This window comes from Pseudorca crassidens, chromosome 20, assembly GCF_039906515.1.
Source record: "Pseudorca crassidens isolate mPseCra1 chromosome 20, mPseCra1.hap1, whole genome shotgun sequence".
Taxonomy (NCBI): Eukaryota; Metazoa; Chordata; class Mammalia; order Artiodactyla; family Delphinidae; genus Pseudorca; species Pseudorca crassidens.
This window is the reverse complement of record NC_090315.1, coordinates 47,031,658-47,050,225: the sequence shown is the minus strand read 5'-3', so window position 1 is coordinate 47,050,225 and position 18,568 is coordinate 47,031,658. Positions and strand designations below refer to the sequence as shown.

The 18,568-nt window shown below is 50.7% G+C and overlaps 1 protein-coding gene across 9 annotated transcripts in view; it reads right to left on the bottom strand.

Moving 5' to 3' along the window:
* Positions 1 to 18,568, bottom strand: part of ZFHX3 (zinc finger homeobox 3) — a 256,795-nt gene that overhangs the window by 159,923 nt on the left and 78,304 nt on the right. For 7 of the 9 annotated variants that reach the window (XR_010938973.1, XM_067718710.1, XM_067718708.1 and 4 more), the window contains exons 2-3: positions 7,425 to 10,183; positions 1,294 to 1,790 (exon numbers count right to left, since the gene is read on the bottom strand). Coding sequence is in view for 8 of the 9 variants with exons in the window: in XM_067718710.1 (XP_067574811.1) it covers positions 1,294 to 1,790; positions 7,425 to 10,137 (3,210 nt within the window). In the remaining variant the exon portion in view is untranslated. The remainder of the gene's footprint in view (positions 1 to 1,293; positions 1,791 to 7,424; positions 10,184 to 18,568) is intronic. The other 2 variants (XM_067718716.1, XM_067718715.1) reach the window with 1 other exon arrangement.

The window sequence follows — 18,568 nt, the reverse complement described above, 5'->3', positions numbered from 1 at the left end:
CGAGCGACGGTAAAATGAATCACACTTATCAATCTCGGCAGAGGCCGATACGGGGAGAGGATGAGAGTCTTCCTTACTTGGAGTCTCCATTTAAAATCATCATGAGCAGAAAGGGGATGAAAGCAGCTCAGGGTCAGGAGAAACGTGGCGCTCGCTGGCCCAAAGATGTGGGAAACGGTGTGAAAGGAAAGAAGAGAGACTGACAATAAAAGGGAGGGAAACGGAAAGAGAGGGAGAGGGCGTGGAAGGGACGGAGAGGGAGGCTGGGCAGATTTACGGCGATTTGTACCTGATTGTTCATACTAAAGCCATTATGAGATGATTAGAGAAAAAGGTGAGGCTTTAAGTCCAGTGAAAATCAATAGAAGCGTCTGGAGCGATTCTGCCATGCCAGTGAAAGGACTATTTACAGTAGCCGAGCACCTCCTCCTTGTTACTGTCTGCGGACTGAGAGAAAGAATGGAGGGGGCAGCGAGGGGTGAGGAAGGAGGGACGGGAGGGAAGGAAGAAGCAGAGAGGACAGAGTAAGAGGTGGAGGACGGGAGAAGCCCGGCAAGAAGAAGGAAAATTGAAACATGAGGAAGAGAAAGGAGGTGTAGAACACGGGAAGCAGAGCGAGAAAGAACAAAGGGGCCCCTCACCCGACCCTGTTTTTCCCCATAGCATTCACTACCTTCTGGCCTACCGTCTAATTTATCCATTGCGTTCATCATCCATCCCCCCGCCCCCAAAAAGAACGGGAGCTCTAGGAGGGCAGGGACGTTTTGTCTACCTCGTGCATGGACGTAGGCCCGGAACAGGGCCTGGTACATGGTTGGGGATTAATGTGTACCTGTTGAATAAATGAATGAATGAACAAACGAACGAACAAATAAACAAAGAACCCCAGGGGGCATCCGGGGAGAAGAGACTAAAAAGGGGGGAAATAACCAGATGGAAAAGGAGAACAGAAAGCCTGCAGGAGAGAGGGGAAACACAGGAGAACAACGGCAAAGCCAGAACTAGGGAAATAGCAAATGTGGGATAGGAAAAAAGTCAGTTCTAAAGACAGTGGGAGGGTAAAGGAAACAATGTGCAGTATCGGGCCGCTGGAAACACAACCTGCCCCCCAAATGAGGCACCCCACACACAGACCCTGCAGTTCCCAGCTGAAGCCCACCACCAGGCGGCCAGCTCCCCTCCCCACGCCAGGGCGCCAGCCAGCCCCCAGCCCCTCTCTGTGTGTCCGCCCCCAGCCCTCCCCGTCACCCAGGGATCCAAACCACTCCGTTCCAGAGACAGCCTGGGCCTTACCTTGTACAGCTTCAGGCTGGCCTCGTGCCTGGAGTTGACCGTGTGCAGCCGCAGCTTCTCCAAGCTATTGGTGTAATAGTCGCAGGCGTTGCACTTGAGGTGGACAGGGTTGCCGATGGCCACGCACTTGAGCCGCCACTCGTTGGCTTTGCCGCCCTCCTTGATGTGGGCCACCAGCTGGTACTTCTGCACGTGCTTGTCTGTCTTGCAGTGCAGCTGGAAGTTGGCCTTGAGCTGGGTGTTGTAGCGGCAGAGCTTGCACTGGTACGAGTCCCCCATCACGGCCTTCCACTCGTCCTCAGGGAGGCTGCGCTCCACGTTCATGTGCAGCCCCAGCAGGTCCAGGGTGTCCGTGGTGAACTTGCTGCAGACGGCACACTGGAAGAGCTTCAGCGACGGGTCGTTGGTCTGGATGAAGCTCTCGCCCAGGTTCATCAGCTCCTCTGACACCAGCTGCCCGCCCCCGAGCCGCATGTCTAGGGGGATCTCACCGCCCACTGCAGGGAAGGAGAGGGGCAGAGAATCAGAGGCCAGGCTCACAGCGGCAGCCCTAAGTGAGGCACCATGGGCCCTCCCCCACCCACCACCCAGGTTCCAGCAGAAAAAAGATCCCATTTCAAGCACTGCAAGGTGCTACTAACCGGGAAAAACTACAACAAAAATCAACTTGATGTGTTCGCATCTTTCCTATGGACATTCTGAAATGTGTGGAAGGCTGTATGTTTGTTTGTTTGTTTCTTCTTTTGGAAAAGAACGCCCCTAGAAGAATGTAGGAACCGCTTAATCGCTTGAATATTTCAATTCAGCTCCTCGCTCAGACCCAAGAAAAGACAGAAATAAAAGCATCATTCACTGGACATAACAGAATCTGAAACTCCCGTCCCCGAAATGTTGGAGATGAGTTATAGCTGCATTCTAAGACAGCACGCCTTCATGGTGAATCAGAAGTGGGCGCAGAATTTACCTCAAGCAGTGCTATCTAACAGGAACTTTCTGCGAAGATGGAAACAATTTTGTATCTGCACTGTCCAACGTGCAAACCACTGGTCACGTGTAGCTACTGGACAACTGAAATATGGCTAAGGTATAACTGAAGAACTGAATTTTTAGTTTTTTTTTTTTTTTAATTCATTTACATTTTGGTTAGTGGCTACTGTATTGGACAGCACAGCTCTAAATCTGAGATTTCGGGAATGATCTCCCTATTCCTTGTCACACCCCACTGGTCAGTAGCCTACCTGCCTGTCAATGGCGCTGGCTCCTCCCACACCTCCCCAAGATACGATCATTTCCGTTCCATGAGCCCCCTACGTGGGACATGTCGCATTCTCCTTTGGCGTATGTCTGCCACATACAGAGCCACGTGTTGGCCAGTGTCCCCATCAGGGTGTAGCCTCTTTAGGACAAGGGTCCAGGCTTCTCCTTGCTGAACCTCTAGAGGGTACACAGGCCCCTGCTCAGAGGCTCAAATGTCTGATGTGCCAGACAAGGTACAAAGCAGCCAAAATGTTACAGGTTTGAGAAGTTGGATCAAGATGGACAGTGAAACGCAGAGGTCCGCTCACAGCCCTGAAAAAAAGGGCCTGAGGAAGCTGTGTTCCTCCCTCTCCACCCCTGCTCTTTTTCAGTCCATCGCTGCCCTGCGTAAACCAGGGACCGGCTCTCATTCACCAGCGGTAAATTAATACTTTGAGCTCTTATTTATGCCACGGGAAAGGCCTGGAAAGAGCAGCCTTCCCTCCGTTACCTAGAAGCGAACAGTCAAGCAGAATGCTGAGCCTCGGCTTCTGTTTTTTGCCTCTCCCCTAAACATACGCACGCTTGAGCTATTACGTCTGCCCCTGTCACTCCCCAAATGATATTTAAACTTGACCTTCTACATGTGGTTGGGCTGAGGTTATTTTTTTTTTTTTTAATGACTGATTAGAATCCAAGTTAGTGGCTAATCAAGGAAAAGACGTTATTATTTAAAAAAAAAAAGATTTTCTTATTTATGCTACACAAGGCACTTCGAGCGAGCAGCTCAGTACAGGCCTGACTGAGCAGAGTGGCTGCATCTGAAGCCTGTGGACAGTCCAGCGAGACACAGAAATCTTGTGCGCACGCAGGTCAGAAGACCGGGGAAGCTTTCTGCTTGTCTTCTCTCTTGCCATCTCCCCTGGTGAGAGGAGCCATAACTGTGACACTCTTTTTAGGACAAGAGAGAAAAAGAGATAGGGGAAAAAAGCCTAAAAGCTCCATCCCTCGATGGGGACGAAGGCCAGACAGCATCCATGAAACATGTGCGGTGTTCAGTGAAAGCGGAAACTGCCCGGAGGGTAGGACAAGGAGCAAACACATCTTTGTTTCTGATGCCGACCACCTGAAGCATCAGATCTTTTCCACTTTTTAAATGTAACCTCAGCACATCCATATCGCTCTAAAGAGAAATGCAGCTGTCACTGGCTGGAGGCCTGAGTGAAAATGAGAAGTCCTCGGAACACACAGAGGAAATAGGTCCCTGTTGCCATCCCAAGCTCTTAAAATGAAATGCAAATCAAAGACAGAAGCAGAGAAGCAGTGAGATGTGGGCGACAGGCAAGCCAAAACTCCCTTGAGAACTATACCCTGGAGAGACACCCCTAGGGTCTGGAATTCTACAAATCCATAGGGCTGCAAGGAACTAATTCAGCCGCCGAGAAATAGAGGAACCTCACCCAATTCTCAGGCAGGTGGGAGGAGAGCGCCCACACTGAGAACTTAGCGGGTGCCTACTCATGAATCATGCCGGACAGATGGTCTTGGAGAGGAATGGGCCCCATGTCCCCACACACCTGACTTCAAGGCTGGAGGCTGACACCCTGGCACCTGAGTCCCGCCCACGAGCACACCCTCAGAGAGGCAGAGGGATTAAAAGACACCTTCTGCAATCAAAAGCAGAATCAGGGCTTCCCTGGTGGCGCAGTGGTTGGGAGTCCGCCTGCCGATGCAGGGGACACGGGTTCGTGCCCCGGTCCGGGAGGATCCCACGTGCCGCGGAGCGGCTAGGCCCGTGAACCATGGCCGCTGAGCCTGCGCGTCCAGAGCCTGTGCTCCGCAACGGGAGAGGCCACGGCAGTGAGTGGCCTGCGTACCGAAAAAACACACACGAAAAAACAAAAGCAGAATCAGAGGAGCTCTTAAAGCTCATGTAGGTGTCCTGTGGCTGGCTGGCTACTCGGGAAGCTTGTAGACGCCTTGGCAAGCTACCCAGTTTTCGGTGCTGGGCTCAACTGTAGTCCAAAGGAATGTCTGGGAGGATGTTCATCTGGCCTCAGGCCTAATATCTGGTCTACAAATGGAGGCAAATTCAACCAGACCAGAGCGAGGGTGCGGAACTTTTCCCTGAAGGCCTCTAGGAAGAACGCTCCCCCAGATCAGCATCTGTCTGATAACAGGAAGGAGGAGTTTCTGTCCAAGGCAGTATGAGAACATCAACTGTGCAAGCAAGAGTGTAGTTCACAAACACTACCTCCCCGCTGTAGAGCCCAGTAATACCTAATAACGCCCACAGCCTTCTCATAGACAGCCTAAGGAAGAATCAGCTGAGCTGCAGACAGAACTGAAAGTTACGCTCTTTTCATTTGCACACGTTGGCTTCTACAGAGGTCGTGCGACTTAAATTGTGGGTCCAAGTGGATACGTCCTATCATACCCACGCCGGCTTCCGGAATAAAGTATCTGTCACCCTCACTCCGCCTCGACGGCTCTGGTGGCTTAAGGCAGGCACAGGAGGTCTCCAGAGACTCACCTCGGCTGACAGGCAGCGACACTGGAAACTCAGGGCCCTCCTTGGCTACCTGGATAAGGTCTTCAGAAGGAAGCGCTCTATTACTCTATTCTCTTTAAGAAATGAAGTCTGGATCCTCTATGTATGTGCACCTGCCATCTGCCCGGAATGCACGATGCCCCGCAGACTCACAGACAGCAGGTGTTAGAAGCAAACTATTTCTCTACCACTCAATTCAAGCCTTAGTCAGGATTACTGGTTCTCAAGGTAATTAAAAAGTCTTCATTGTGACCCAGTATGAACCCATCCATTTTCTGTGTCTTCATTCCACTTACATTATCTTTGATTTACTCCAAGATCTGCCTCCCCAAGATTTTAAATCTCTAGACGAGAAAACCCCAATTCCCATAGGCTTTAAAAAGTGAAAAGTCTTCGAGTACTGAAGCCACCCCCAGGTGTGCATCCCCTGTGGTTCACTCTGGGGACGAATAAGATGACTGAGCCCTATGCATCCATGATGATTAACCAGTGGGTAAAACATCTTCAAATTGTTTGGTAAGAAAAGATCAACAGGTCAATGTTCCAAAACAGAAAACAAGATGAAAGTAGCAAGGATTCAAATTTAAATGCGTGGTAGGAACAGCAAATTAAACGCTGTGAAATATCACTCATCAGCAGCAATTAGCACTGCAACACCACACAAATAAAGACGTGCCTACTGGGGAGGTTTAGCCCTCTGGCATGAACCTAAGCCATCCTAGGATAAAGGCACCTGCTCACGCTTTGTGGCCGAGAACAACTCGCTCCCGTGTCAGGAAGGGTATCCTGTTTCATTCAGGACATCACTGCTGGTCTCAAGAGGTTAGCAGGATCAGGGAATGACGACCAGGCAGTGCGTGTCCGAGGCACACACAGTGGGGGCGGGAGGGGCCCAACCATCACACTGGTCCTCACGAGACTGGTTTGTACATTTTCTTGCTACAGAAGCTCTCCCCCAGAAATGGTCATGATTCTTTGTACACAAGGAGTCATGGCTTCTGCAGCAACATGGATGGACCTCGAGATTGTCATACTGAGTGAAGTAAGTCAGACACAGAAAGACAAATATCATATGGTATCGCCTATGTGTGGAACCTAAGGAAAAGGCACAAATGAACTTATTTACAAAACAGAAGTAGAGTCACGGATGTAGACAACACACTTACGGTTACCAGGGGGTGCAGGGGTGGGGGGTGAGGGGGTAGGAAGGGATAAACTGGGAGATTGCGATTGACGTATACACACTACTAGATATAAAACAGATAACTAATGAAGACCTAGTATACAGCGCAGGGAACTCTACTCAATACTCTGTCAATGGGAAAAGAATCTTAAAAAAAAAAAAGAGTGAACATATGTACAACTGATTCACTTTGCTGTACGCCTGAAACTAACACAACACTGTAAATCAACTATACTCGAATAACAAACTTTTTAAAAAATTAAACAGAAATAGAGTCACGGCTTTTGGCATTCAAATCCCATCCTCTTGGTCCCGTTCTAGCTCTATTAAGCCAATGGTAAAACGGCCAACCCATGTCTTCTAACACGGAGCCATGTTCTCCATGGCAACAAAGGCTCCGTTAACCGGGATCTGATATTAAAACTGGGCTTTCTTTAATCTACAATTTTAGAATTTAGTCATCTCTCATCTATCACACCACTCCTCACGGTGCCCCAGGGTCATCTAATTCCCAACTATACTGATCACTGGCAACTCATGCAAAGTAAGAAAGAGAAAGAACCCGTCTCTTTCATCAAGGTGCTGGTGAAAACACTGGAGAGCTCTGAGAAACGTATCTGGGTGGCTCCCAGACAGCTCAGAACCAGCCTTGGCTTATTTAAATAAGGCACACTACGGTTTCCAGTTCCTCTTCCGGAGATGACTGTCCCTATTTAAAACTCCAGCTACCGTTTCCTGTACATTTCAATAAATATTTAATGGAACCCCAAAGTTTAGGGGACTTGTGGCAATTTTTCAAATCGAGAAAGGGACAGAGAAAGGGGGAATGGGAACAGAAGGGAAAGTTGACCCGAAGCCAAAAACTAGAGGAAACACTTAAATTTTAATCCCGGCCCGTGGAGCCGGAGTGTAATCATGTCTCTGTTGAACGCAAACCATCTTCCACAGGCTCACACAGAGTTCAAGGGATTCTTGAGAAAAAGACGTGAGTGAGGGCTGGACGCTCAAGTTGAGCACAAAACAACTCTCGAGAAAATAAAGATCCCCCAGATCCACCGGACTCGACAGAATCCACCAAGTCAACACGATCTCGGCCCACTCGCAGCGTCCCCCGCTTTAACTCCCATCCTCAGAACAGACACACACGGAGTCAAGCCTCACCTAGAGCGGGCGTCACGGCGGCCATGGGCCCGGCGGGGTCCAGCTGGAATCCGCCCATCACGAACTGGGCGTCGGGGGCGGCACTGTCCACCTTCAGGTTGGGCAGGCTCATGTTCTGGGCCAGGTAGTACTGGTAGAGCTCGGCCTCGGCGGGCGAGGGCAGGCTGCCGAGGCCCAGGTGGCGGCTGTGCTGGATCTGGGTCATGTTCTGCTGCAGCAGCATCATGTTGTGCATGTGCTTCTCGCTCGTCATGTGGATGCGGAGGTTCCTGGCCACGTTGGTCTCGTAGTCGCACACCTCGCAGCGCCAGGTGGGCTTGGTTTTTGGTTTGGTGGGCGAGGGGGCCCCACAGGAGCTGCCGATGCTGGCCGCGGCGGCCGCCGCCGCGGCAGCCGCCGCCGCCGCCCCAGCCGTGTGGCTGAAGACCTGCTCACCCCCTCCGTTCTGCAGGTTCTGCATGTTGTTGAGATGCTTGTCGGACTGCATGTGAATGCTGAGGTTGCCTTTGGTAGTTGTGGAGTAGTTACACACCTCACAGCGGAAAGGCTTGTAACCACACGTGTAGCTCTCGCCTCGGGCCAGCCGAGGGTGGGGCTGCCCGCTCTTGCAGTAGACGCAGGAGCCCCCCGGCTCCGGGTGCTTCTCCTTCATGTGCGCCTCCAGCGTCTGCTGGTACTTGTAGTGCCAGTTGCACTTGGGGCACTTGAGTGTCTTGCACGAGTTGCGAGAATGCATCATAGTCATGTGGCCGCCCAGCGAGCGGGAGGAACCCAGGACCGTGTCGCATTTGGGGCACTCCACGCCACTCCCCGAGGGGCACTCCCCCACCCCAAGCTCGCAGAGGGAGCCAGCATGCTGGTGATGGGGGACGAAGCCCCCATCGTCCCCCTCTGTGCTTTCATTTGGTTCTGGTGCTGTGGCATTGTCTTTATTGGCACTTTCATCAGCAAAGTCCAGCCTCCTGCCGCCCTCTGCCACGTTGGCCCTGACGCCCTCACCGTTAAAGCTTAAACGATTCCTCCTGTTCGCACCATCAAAGACAACAAAGGAAGAAGCGGAATTAGAACTAGTAGAAGCTGCGCCCCTCGACAGGGTCTGGAGCACAGTAGGCATTAAGGGGGAGTTAGAAATGCTTTGGTTTGAGAGAGCAAGGTCCTTTTTGCTGCCACTACCTGCTGCGGCCCCAGACTCCCCGGGGGGCCTGTCCTCCAGCTCCTCGTCCAACTCGCTTGGAAAGAGCCCTTTGCAGCCCTCGTCCTCCTCGTCCTCGTCGTCCTCGTCCTCGTCCTCGTCCTCCACCTCCTCCTCGTCCTCGTCCTCCTCCTCTTCGGCCTCCTCCTCGGCCGGCTCCGCCTTCTCGGAGAAGCAATCCGGATCGCCCACTTCTTGCTTCTCTCCTTCTGCTGCCCCAGAGTCCTTGCCCTCTGAGGATTTGGTAGGACTGGAGGCCAGAGGCCCCAGGGGGACTGAGGTAATGGGGGTCTTCAGGACCGAGCTGGTGAGCCCGCCAAGGTTCAAGAGGGCGCCGGGGGTCAAGATACCAGCCTGGGGCTGCTCGGGGCCGGCGGCAGGGCCGGCTGGGAGAGCCTCCTCCCCTTCCATTCGAATGCCACTAAATTTACCATAAAAACTGTGTCCGGGGCCTATGAGGTTAGCGGTGGAAACTAAAGGGAGTTGAAAGTTTTTGTTTTTTGGTTCCAGAAAACTTACAAGGGGTTCCTTGTCTTTGCCGATCCCTTGGATGATAGCGGAGATGTTCTTGTTGCTAAGAAGTTTCCGCTCATCTTCACTCAGGGTCATTCGATGGTCGTGCACCGCATGGGTCACAAACGAACGGACGTACCCGAAGGAGAGTTTGCACAAGAAACACATCAGGATGGGCTTCCTCTTGCCATAGAGCACGAAGCCATCGAATCTGGACAGGTCCACATTGTTGGGAACATCTTTGGATACGCAGGAGCTCTTGGCAGAGCCGTCACTGTTCAGATAATCCTTGTTGCTTTTGTGTCGCACGTCAAACACGCGGAAGCTGTGCAGGACGGGGCTGAGCCCCGTCAGGGCTGAGGTATTCGGGAAAGCCTGGTCTGGGCCCTCAAACCATTTCCCGAAGGATGAGGCTATGTGGAAAGTGTTGATGATCTGTGGGTAGACGGGCGCAGCGCAGGAAGGGTCCCCCGGCTTGCCCGCCGAGGCGGGGAGAGAGTTCAGGAAGAGCGACGGGAGGGGCCCACTGCCACCCGCACCCACGCCCCCGCCCGGGGTCAGCTGGCTCAGGCTCTCGACGATGTACGCCGAGCCGTCCGGCTGGTACACGATCTCCCCGGCCAGGTTCTCCACGTCACTCTCCTCGTCCCCCTCCTCACTGCTGTCGCTCCCGCTCTCCTCCCTCAGGGGCGGCGGGGGGCGCGCGCCGGGGCAGTGATGCTCCATGTAGGTCTGGAGGCTGGCGAAGGAGGCCAGGCACTCGTTGCAGCTGACCTCCTTGCCGGCGGGCTCGGCAGCGGGCCCGGCCGGGGCGGTGCTCTCCGCGAGGCGCTCATTGAAGGGGGCCCTCAGGCCGTCCAGGGGCCCGTGGTTCTCGCTTGTGGACTGCTCCATGCTACTGGGTTTGTCGGGGAGGTGGGTGCTGTTGAGTTCAGTCCATTGCTGGTGCTGAGGGATACCGCACCCATTGTCCTTCCCCGAGACGACAGGCGAGTCACAGCCTTCCATGGTAAGGCCTGCGTGGAGCTTTCATTGCACCCAGTACGGATCGGACCTGAAGGGCGGAGGCAAGGGGGAGAGGAGGGAGAGAGGGGGAAGAGAGAGAGAAAGGAAAGAGGTTAGGAGGGCCGAGGCTAAGGTCCCACACAGAGCGCTCTAACAGGCTTCTGTCCACACCCACAACAGAGACCGCGGGGCAGTGGGGACCCCGGCCGTCGCCCCACCCCGTCGAGGCGCAGAGGGTGGGCAGCGCCCCTGGGTGTCACGGCCAGGTTGCGTGGCAGAAGCGGGGGTGGAGGTGTGGGGAAAGGGGCATCAGGAGAATCCCTCTTCGTCTTCAGACTGTTGGCAGCTCTACCCCTGGAGACCGGTTCGAATCTGGGTTCTTTGCAAGCACAGCGTCAGAGTCGGGGCTGGGCGATGAGCCACAGGGGAGGAGGAGGACGGCGTCAACTCGCCAGGCCCCGCCGAGGACACAGAACAGCAGCCCTGCCGCACGCAGATGGCAGCACAAAGCCACGCCGGCTGCCCGCACTGTCTGGGGGCCAGGGGGACGCCGGGGACGGACAGACAGGAGGAGGAAGACTTTGCGGCCCTCGAGGAAGAATCATGAACCTGAGAGAGGATACGCCATTTGATTTAGAGGCGAAGTTGTGCCGTCGCTCGTACTGACCCGATTTCTAGTTTGAGAAGTTCACGGGAAAGTGCTGAGGACTACAGGGCTCGAGGGCAAGCGTGCAGGCCTGGACAAGCTCTGCAAAGCCCCCAAAAGGGCCCACGGCTGCATTCATCCTCTCCGAGCCTGGGAAACATCGTCCCATTTTACAAGCAGTAAAACTGAGGGCCTAAATCTAAAAACGAGGCCAATGCCATCCGGGCGCCGAGAAAGGCGGATCTCCCAATTCCCATCCCCTCCCTACAACCCACAGAACACCCTTGCTTGTGACTCAGCTGGTTTCAGACTCAAAATATGTAGGTGCAAAACGTGAGCTTGATGTTTCTAAGAAGAGCCACCCCGACTCTCAACGGGCCAGCTTCCCCGCCAGCGGAGAGGATCTCGCCCTGCCTGGATGAGCCCGTTCACCACCGGCTGGGTGGTTCTGCTGTCAAGGATCTTCGCGGCGAGCAGAGATGGCAGCTGGGCTCCGCCAGCCCCCGTTCCACACCTGCCTCTTAGTTATTAGTCGCTACCCAAAGCAGCTGTCCTTCAGCCCTGGGGCTTTTCCGTTTCTGACTCCAAAGTGCCACTAAGCTGAATTTGCCCTCTGAGACCTCGCGTCCCTGGGGAGGGAGACATCAGATTACCCGCCACCGCTCTGCTCCTGTGGCAACAACATCACAGGAGTATTTCTTCCGTCCGGCCCCGCTCCAACAGGCAACGCAGCGCCTCGCAAGGCCCTGAGCATTCGCTGCAAATCCCAGGCCACCCTCCCGCCACACCTCCTTCCAGGAGAACACGTGGCTGCTTCTCCACCCACCATCTCATTCACACACAGTGGATGAAGGTTTTGGCTGCGTTTGGTCTCCCTCCCCACCAACCCCCATCTTCCCACTCTTTTTTCATTGCTTGATTCTCGACTGCACAGTGAGCGAATAGCTCCCCCTCGGGAAAAGACGGGGAAGGCAGGTTTACCAGAAGTCTCAGGAGAAACAACTTTCTGGAAGGACGTGTCACGTTTTGTTTAAAACACACAAACACACACCACCTCTCAGCATATAACCTCAAACTCCATTACAACAAGGTTCCGTGTGCCTGAGAAAAGACATATTGACTTTAAACAAAGATAACCACACCAAACCAAACAGCAAGGGCGATGAGACTTCCTCGCAAGGCTCAGCTGGGATACAGGTGAGAATCCAGGGTGGCTCTTCCTAAGGACGCACGTAATTGGCTGGATGACATCTGATTGACAGCTCAGGCCAAAAAGGTTGGCAGGCCTGAAGGGGCGGGAGGGTTAACAGCCCGATCGTAAAATCAATGTCATAAATGCTTGGTAAGTTACAGGAACATGCGGGAAGGGGAGGCCACGATTGATAAAGGGGAACAGCTTTGATGCTTCACCAGGGACTTGTGTATCCACAGCAAAGCCAATCTCCTCTCCAGCCTGGACTGGGCTAAGAAACCTGCAAGCATTTACCAATTAATTGGTGGGTTTCTCTTGCTCTGCTCTCTTCTTCTTCCTCCTCCACAAATCATCCAGCTAAGGGACTGGGACTTCTAAAAACTCACCTAACTTCGTTTTCTATTCCTCAGCAAAAGGTGTCAAGAAAAGATGACCTTATAGGCAAAGACAGATGCACCCGTCGTGGTGACGCTAGCCCCATGAGAGGGGACACACAGGGGACCACTCATTTGCAGGGGCAACAGCCCACTGAGATGCTGGTGGGAAAGAAGGATCCCACTCTGGACCTCAGGCACCAGTTCTGGACTTCCTTTCAATGCTTGCTGGCCAGGGCAATCAGAAGCTCTTACAACTCTGCTAAGTCACGTGTGGTTCAGGGCCAGTGAGCTCACCCAGTGAGCCTGTGAGAAGCGCAGACTCTCAGATCAGAATCTGCATTTTTAATACAAATGCCCAGGGGATGTGCATTATTAAAGCTTGAGTGAGACACTCTCTATTTTACAACAACTTCACCAGACCACCAGCTCCTCCATGCCTGGGGCCTGCACTGCTAGGTAACCAGGCAGGGTCAGTCTTGGGCTCACCCACCAGTCCCTGGGAAGCGCAGGGATGGGGGTGGACAACAGGGGACCAGAGCACAGAGATGAAGAAATCTCTTAGCCCTGCCCCATCCTTCAGCTCCAGAACCTCAGGCCCTCTCCCACTCTCCTGCCCGGCCGGCAGCTCCTTTCACTCTGTTTATCAGCTAGTCAATAAGAAAAAGATAGTTCTTACTTAAGGAGGCAGAAGTCAACTCAGCAGGTCGATCGGCACTCTGTCTGTAAACACGGTTTCCCGTAAAATCAATGATCTTCAGTTACGGACGGCAGCCTGGGAATCCAGCGGGTCCCGGTGCTCTCACAGCCCCCATACGTGCAGCTCTGCCCCCCCACACATACTCCTCCAGTACCTCCAGGGCCAGCACACACAGCACAAACCCGCAACCCCTCCTGCAGCCTGCTTCCCTCCAGCCATTTACACCCCAAAATCCCCTTTAAACACAGACGTGCTCTACTCATGACCACCAGTGTCGTACTCAGCAAGGATATTTTGTGTGTGTGTGGTTTTAAGAATTCAGTTAGATTTCAACTGAGCACACCTCTCCAGTAAGAGAGTTAAAGGGAAGATATGGGAGGGATCTAGCCTCGCACTCTCTGCTGAGCGCCTCCCTCTGCCCTGTGAGAAGTCTTCTTGCACAGAAAAGTTCTAACATCTTCATCGAGAGCCCCCTGCTCTTGCTTCTCCCACAAGTTATAGTTTCCTTGGAACCTATCTGTAAAGCCCCTGCATCTTTGCCAATATCGGTCTTTATTTTTCAAAGATGGTTTAAAATTATAAAACTCCACCCTGTTATCCTGGGCGCCACGCCCACCCCCCCCATCTCGCTCTTTCAACTGAGAAGATGTGATGTGACAGCTTTATCCCATTCCCTTAAGGAGACAGAACCGGGCTCCACGCAACAGTTACAGGGAAGCTGGGGTGGGAGGTGCAGTTACTTGGAAGGGGAGGGGGCTCCACTGATGCGCCAGCTCCTGGAGAATTAAACATGAACAGTCGCACTCTGTAATTTTAAATTGTTAATTAGCACAGGGTTAATTAGGCGGTCCTTTCACAAGAGGCAGTTTGGCAGAAAACCAAGAAAGGAAACAAAGGGGAAGAAAAAAACAAAGAGAGAGCAGAGACAGCCAGAAACTGTTGCCCGCCCCCCCCCCCTCGTGAATAACCCATGCAGCATCGCCAGAGAGAAGCAAACCGGAGGGCTCCCGGGGACTCCCTAGTCTGCTGGAGGGGGATTCGATGAGCACCGCGATTTGGCAGTGGGTATCAAAAGCCTCAAAAATGCACGTGCCCTTTGACTCAGCAATTCCCCCATTCCAGGAAACAATCCAAGATATGCAAAGAGATATAAGATTATTCATCACAGTGTTCATAACAGAAAAAAAAAGATGGAAATAATGTGGCGAAACAAGGTACTCTCTAAATAAATTACAGTGCATAGCATTCCATAGGATGTTAAAAAAATGGCATTTTTAAAAGAAACTAGTTACGGGCGTGGGAAAATGATCACACAGGATGCTGAGTGAACAAAGCCTATATAGGTCTGCATATGGAAATACATAAGATTTCTATCAAAAAATTTTACAACGGTAATTGCTAGGGGATGAGGTTATGGGCTACTTCATTTCCTCCTTCGCGCCTTTATTTCCCAAGGCTTTTTAAAATGAAAATCATCTTAAGGGAGGTCATCACTTGCTGTGTGTGGCATCATGGTAAGGCCTGTGGGTTCAACGCCACCTCAATGCTCATAACATTCCATGAGATGGGTGCTATTTTTTAAAATTTTTTTTTGATGTGGACCATTGTTAGCCTTTATGGAATTTGTTACAATATTGCTTCTGTTTTATGTTTTGGCTTTTTGGCTGTGAGGCATGTGGGATCTTAGCTCCCCGACCAGGGACTGAACCTGCACCCCCTGCACTGGAAAGTGAAGTCTTAACCACTGGACCACCAGAGAAGTCCTGAGTGAGATGGGCGCTATTTTTATCCCCATTTTGAAGAAGGGAAAACTGAGGTTGCAGCCTAAATGACAAAACCGTAGCCTGGCTGTGGAGTCTGTGTTCTTTGCCACTCTACTGTGTTTTTCTGTAGTGTCTATTTCTCAAGGAGAACTTCAGAACATCTGACATTTACATTCAATCTTTAGGTACCAGGGACTGTTCTAAGATCATGGGCTATCAGGACTGCTATGTAATGGAACACTGCCAGTTCATACACACGCCCTTTTTTTTTTTTGCTTGGGAGTGGTGGGGGAGGAGAGTTCAAAATGGACTCTCTTACTTGGATACCTTCATACAGGAGAGAAGGGGATAAAAGTTCTTTGCTGTTGCAAAGAACTGTACGGTAGGCCCGTTATCCTGACTTCTTTTAAGAAAAAAAAAAAGGCAGATTCCAGAAACTATAAATCTAGAAACGTATTCATTCATTCATACATTAACTGAACATTTACTGCACATCTATTATGTGCCTGATGCTAGAGAATCAACAATAGACAGGTCTCAGCTTACATTCTTGTGGGGCAAAGACTGCAAACAAATAAATACAATGTTAAATGTGAAAAAGCACTCAGAAGTAATATAAAACAAGAGAAGGGGAAGGAGTGATGTGTATCATCATTTTGGATAAAGTAACTATAAATATATATATTAAATTTAAAAGGATATGTTATAGATTATATACTGCAAGTTCCTCACAGTTTGAGAACAGAGTTGACAGTTGCTGAATAGCATCTGGGGAGAAAAAAGTCCTGAGGAATTAGCAATTAGCTGTAGGTTCAGTAAGAAAATTCACATAAAATAAACTGAAAAGCAGCTTCACTTAGATTCAATGATCTGAGAAATGCAGTAGAGGGTACTTTTTGATTTTAATAACGTATCCCAAAGTTTATCATTTCTTTGTATCTAGGGTAGCAAAGTGTCTTATAAAGTCTGCCTGATTTTAAAGCTGGAGGATGCCGTTACCTAAAGTACCCACTCAGGGAATTCCCTGGTAGTCCAGTGGTTAAGACTCTGCGCTCCCACTACAGGGGGCACGAGGTTCGATCCCTGGTTGGGGTAAGATGCTGCATGCCACGCAGCGTGGGGGGGGTGGGGGATATACCGTACCCACTCAAAGGTCAATGTGCCTGGGGACATGCCTTAATTCCTGCCTTATCCCTGGTTCCCTTCACTTAAATCAACAACCTGAGGGGCAGAGGAGACCAAGCACATACACCAATTTGCAAAGTAAATAAAGTCGAGAGGACTAACCAATATGCTAATTAGTGGAATCAGGACTTAAAAAAAAAATCTCCATAAGTTGGAACAACAGGCTGAAACGAACAAGATGAAATTCTGAAAGGATAAGTAGGAAGCCTTGTATTTCAGTTCAGGCAAGCAGTAAAACCAACGGAGAACGGAAGAGACCTGGATTAACAGTAGCTTATGCAAAGAAACCCTGGAGGTGTTACTTCACTACAAATTCAGTGGCAGCCCAAAGCTGACCTGGTGACCAAAGACATAAATGTGGCCTCTGGGCTACAGGGGGTACCTCTACCTGTTCCAACTCAGCAGGATCACAGCCCCATCATTTTCTCTGCCTGCATGAAGAATGTTATGAGCCACATGGGGAAATCTCGGTAAGAGGGGTACTGACAACTGAATTGTGTCTTGACCACGTGAATCGTGGCTTGACCACGATCAGCTCAAGAGCAAAGAAACGAGAGGTCCCCATTGCAGGGCAAGACAACTATCCCAAGCCATGCGAAGGCCCGCCCGCCACGTACGCGGAGGATTAGTTCCGAGTCTTCTACTTAGCTTCAGGGTTTAACTAGGAGTAATGAGGGGGAATTTATTAAAAATTAAGAGTTCAACTCAATATAAATGAAAATCTTTCTCTAGATGATCAAAGCTCCCAATGGAATGTTGACTCTGGTTTCATGAATGGAGAAAAAAGACATTTTGCCATGGCCCGAGGTTCCATCAGGCAGCCTCCTGGGTCCTTTGAAATGTGAAGATTCTATTCATTCCAAGTGATCCATCGGGTTGCTCAGGCAGCTTTATCAGCTTTAACCTCCTCCTCTGTGATCCCACAGTGTTCTGCATATGGGGACACACTGCAACTCTGGGGTTATCGCACTGCTGTAATTATATGTTGACTGGTCTGTTTCTGCCACTAGGCTGAAAGCAACTTGAGAGTAGGTTCCACGTCTCATTCATCTCTGTACTGTCCACATCCAAGATGTAATAGACGCTTAAAAAAACCATGGGGAAAATTAAGGCATTAGGAGAAATGATAACACTTTGAGAGGGGAAAAAAAAAGATGATTCCTATACACATTCTTTCTTTTCCTCTTAGCTGAAGAAGTGTGTGGTGTAACCATTCTCCTCTAAATAGAACCAGGTCTCCTTGTAGAACTGGCTGGTTCTTGGGCTGGGGCAGGGAGAGTGCAGGATGAGCGTGGAGCATCTTTCTAAGCCAGAACATAAGAAAGTGCTCTAAGAATGAAGAGAGTGGGACCGAAGGACCCAGGAGCAGGTTGCAGGGCTCTCACTGCCTGAACCTGGGACAATTTGAGCAAGAAAGTTACATGAGGGTAAAGAACTATAACCCAATATATAACATAAGAATCCATGATTCCATACTTTTATAAATTAAAAAAAAAAGTGGGAGAAGGTAGAGTTCTTGCTTAGGGTGGAAATCCAACTAACAAATGCAGAGGGAATTACGGATTTAGAAAAACACCATTTGGTAACCATCATCATAATAGCCCATTCAGGAAAGAATCGGTGGATACTAAAACTGGTGGGTGAAAGTTTGAGTAGTTACAGAATATTTACACAGTCTCAGAGTATCTCCCCACAAGACGCTTATTAACTACAGAAGAAAAAACAGTGATTTTACAGTGGAGAAACCTGGCAGACATCACCTTCCTTCACCACGTGATCAAAGCTAGGATCACCAGGAATGAGACAAACAGCCATCCTGTGTCTCCTGAGAGGATACACTGAGAAGAACACAACACCCCTTCCCTGACATGCCTGCCAGAAATGCAAAACCTGAGTCTAATCATGGAGGGGGCATCAGGCAAATCCAAGCTGGGGACAGTCTACAAAATGTCCTAGGCTCCTACTGAGCCCGCGAGCCACAACTGCTGAAGCCCGCGCGCCTAGAGCCCGTGCTCTGCAACAAGGGAATCAATGCAGTGAGAAGCACGAAGAGCAGCCCCCGCTCGCCACAACTAGAGAAAGCCCGCGCGCAGCACCAAAGACCCAACGCAGCCATAAATAAATGGATAAATAAAAATAGATCTATTCAAAAAACATGTCCTAGGCTCTTCAGAAACGTCAGTCAGGAGGCAGAAAGACAGATTAAAGGGGACTAAAGAGACGTGACCAATGAACATGACAAAGAATCTGGGTTCTCTTTCCCTATAAAGGGTACAATTGGGACAACTTGCAAAATCTGATACAGATCTGTAGATTGGGCAGTAGTAGTAGATGAATGTTCATTTCCTAATTTTGATAACTGCAGTATGGTTATATAAGAGAATATCTTTGTTTTTAAGACATAGACACTGATACATTTAGAGGTGAAGGGGCATGATGTCTTGATTTTCAAACTGCTTAGAAAAAAAAGTGTGAGAGTGTGTGTCTGTACAGACCTGCGTAAGTACAAACATACAAATAGAACTTAGAAAATGCTAACTTGGGTGGGGGGGGGGGGTCTGGAGGAAAGGTATG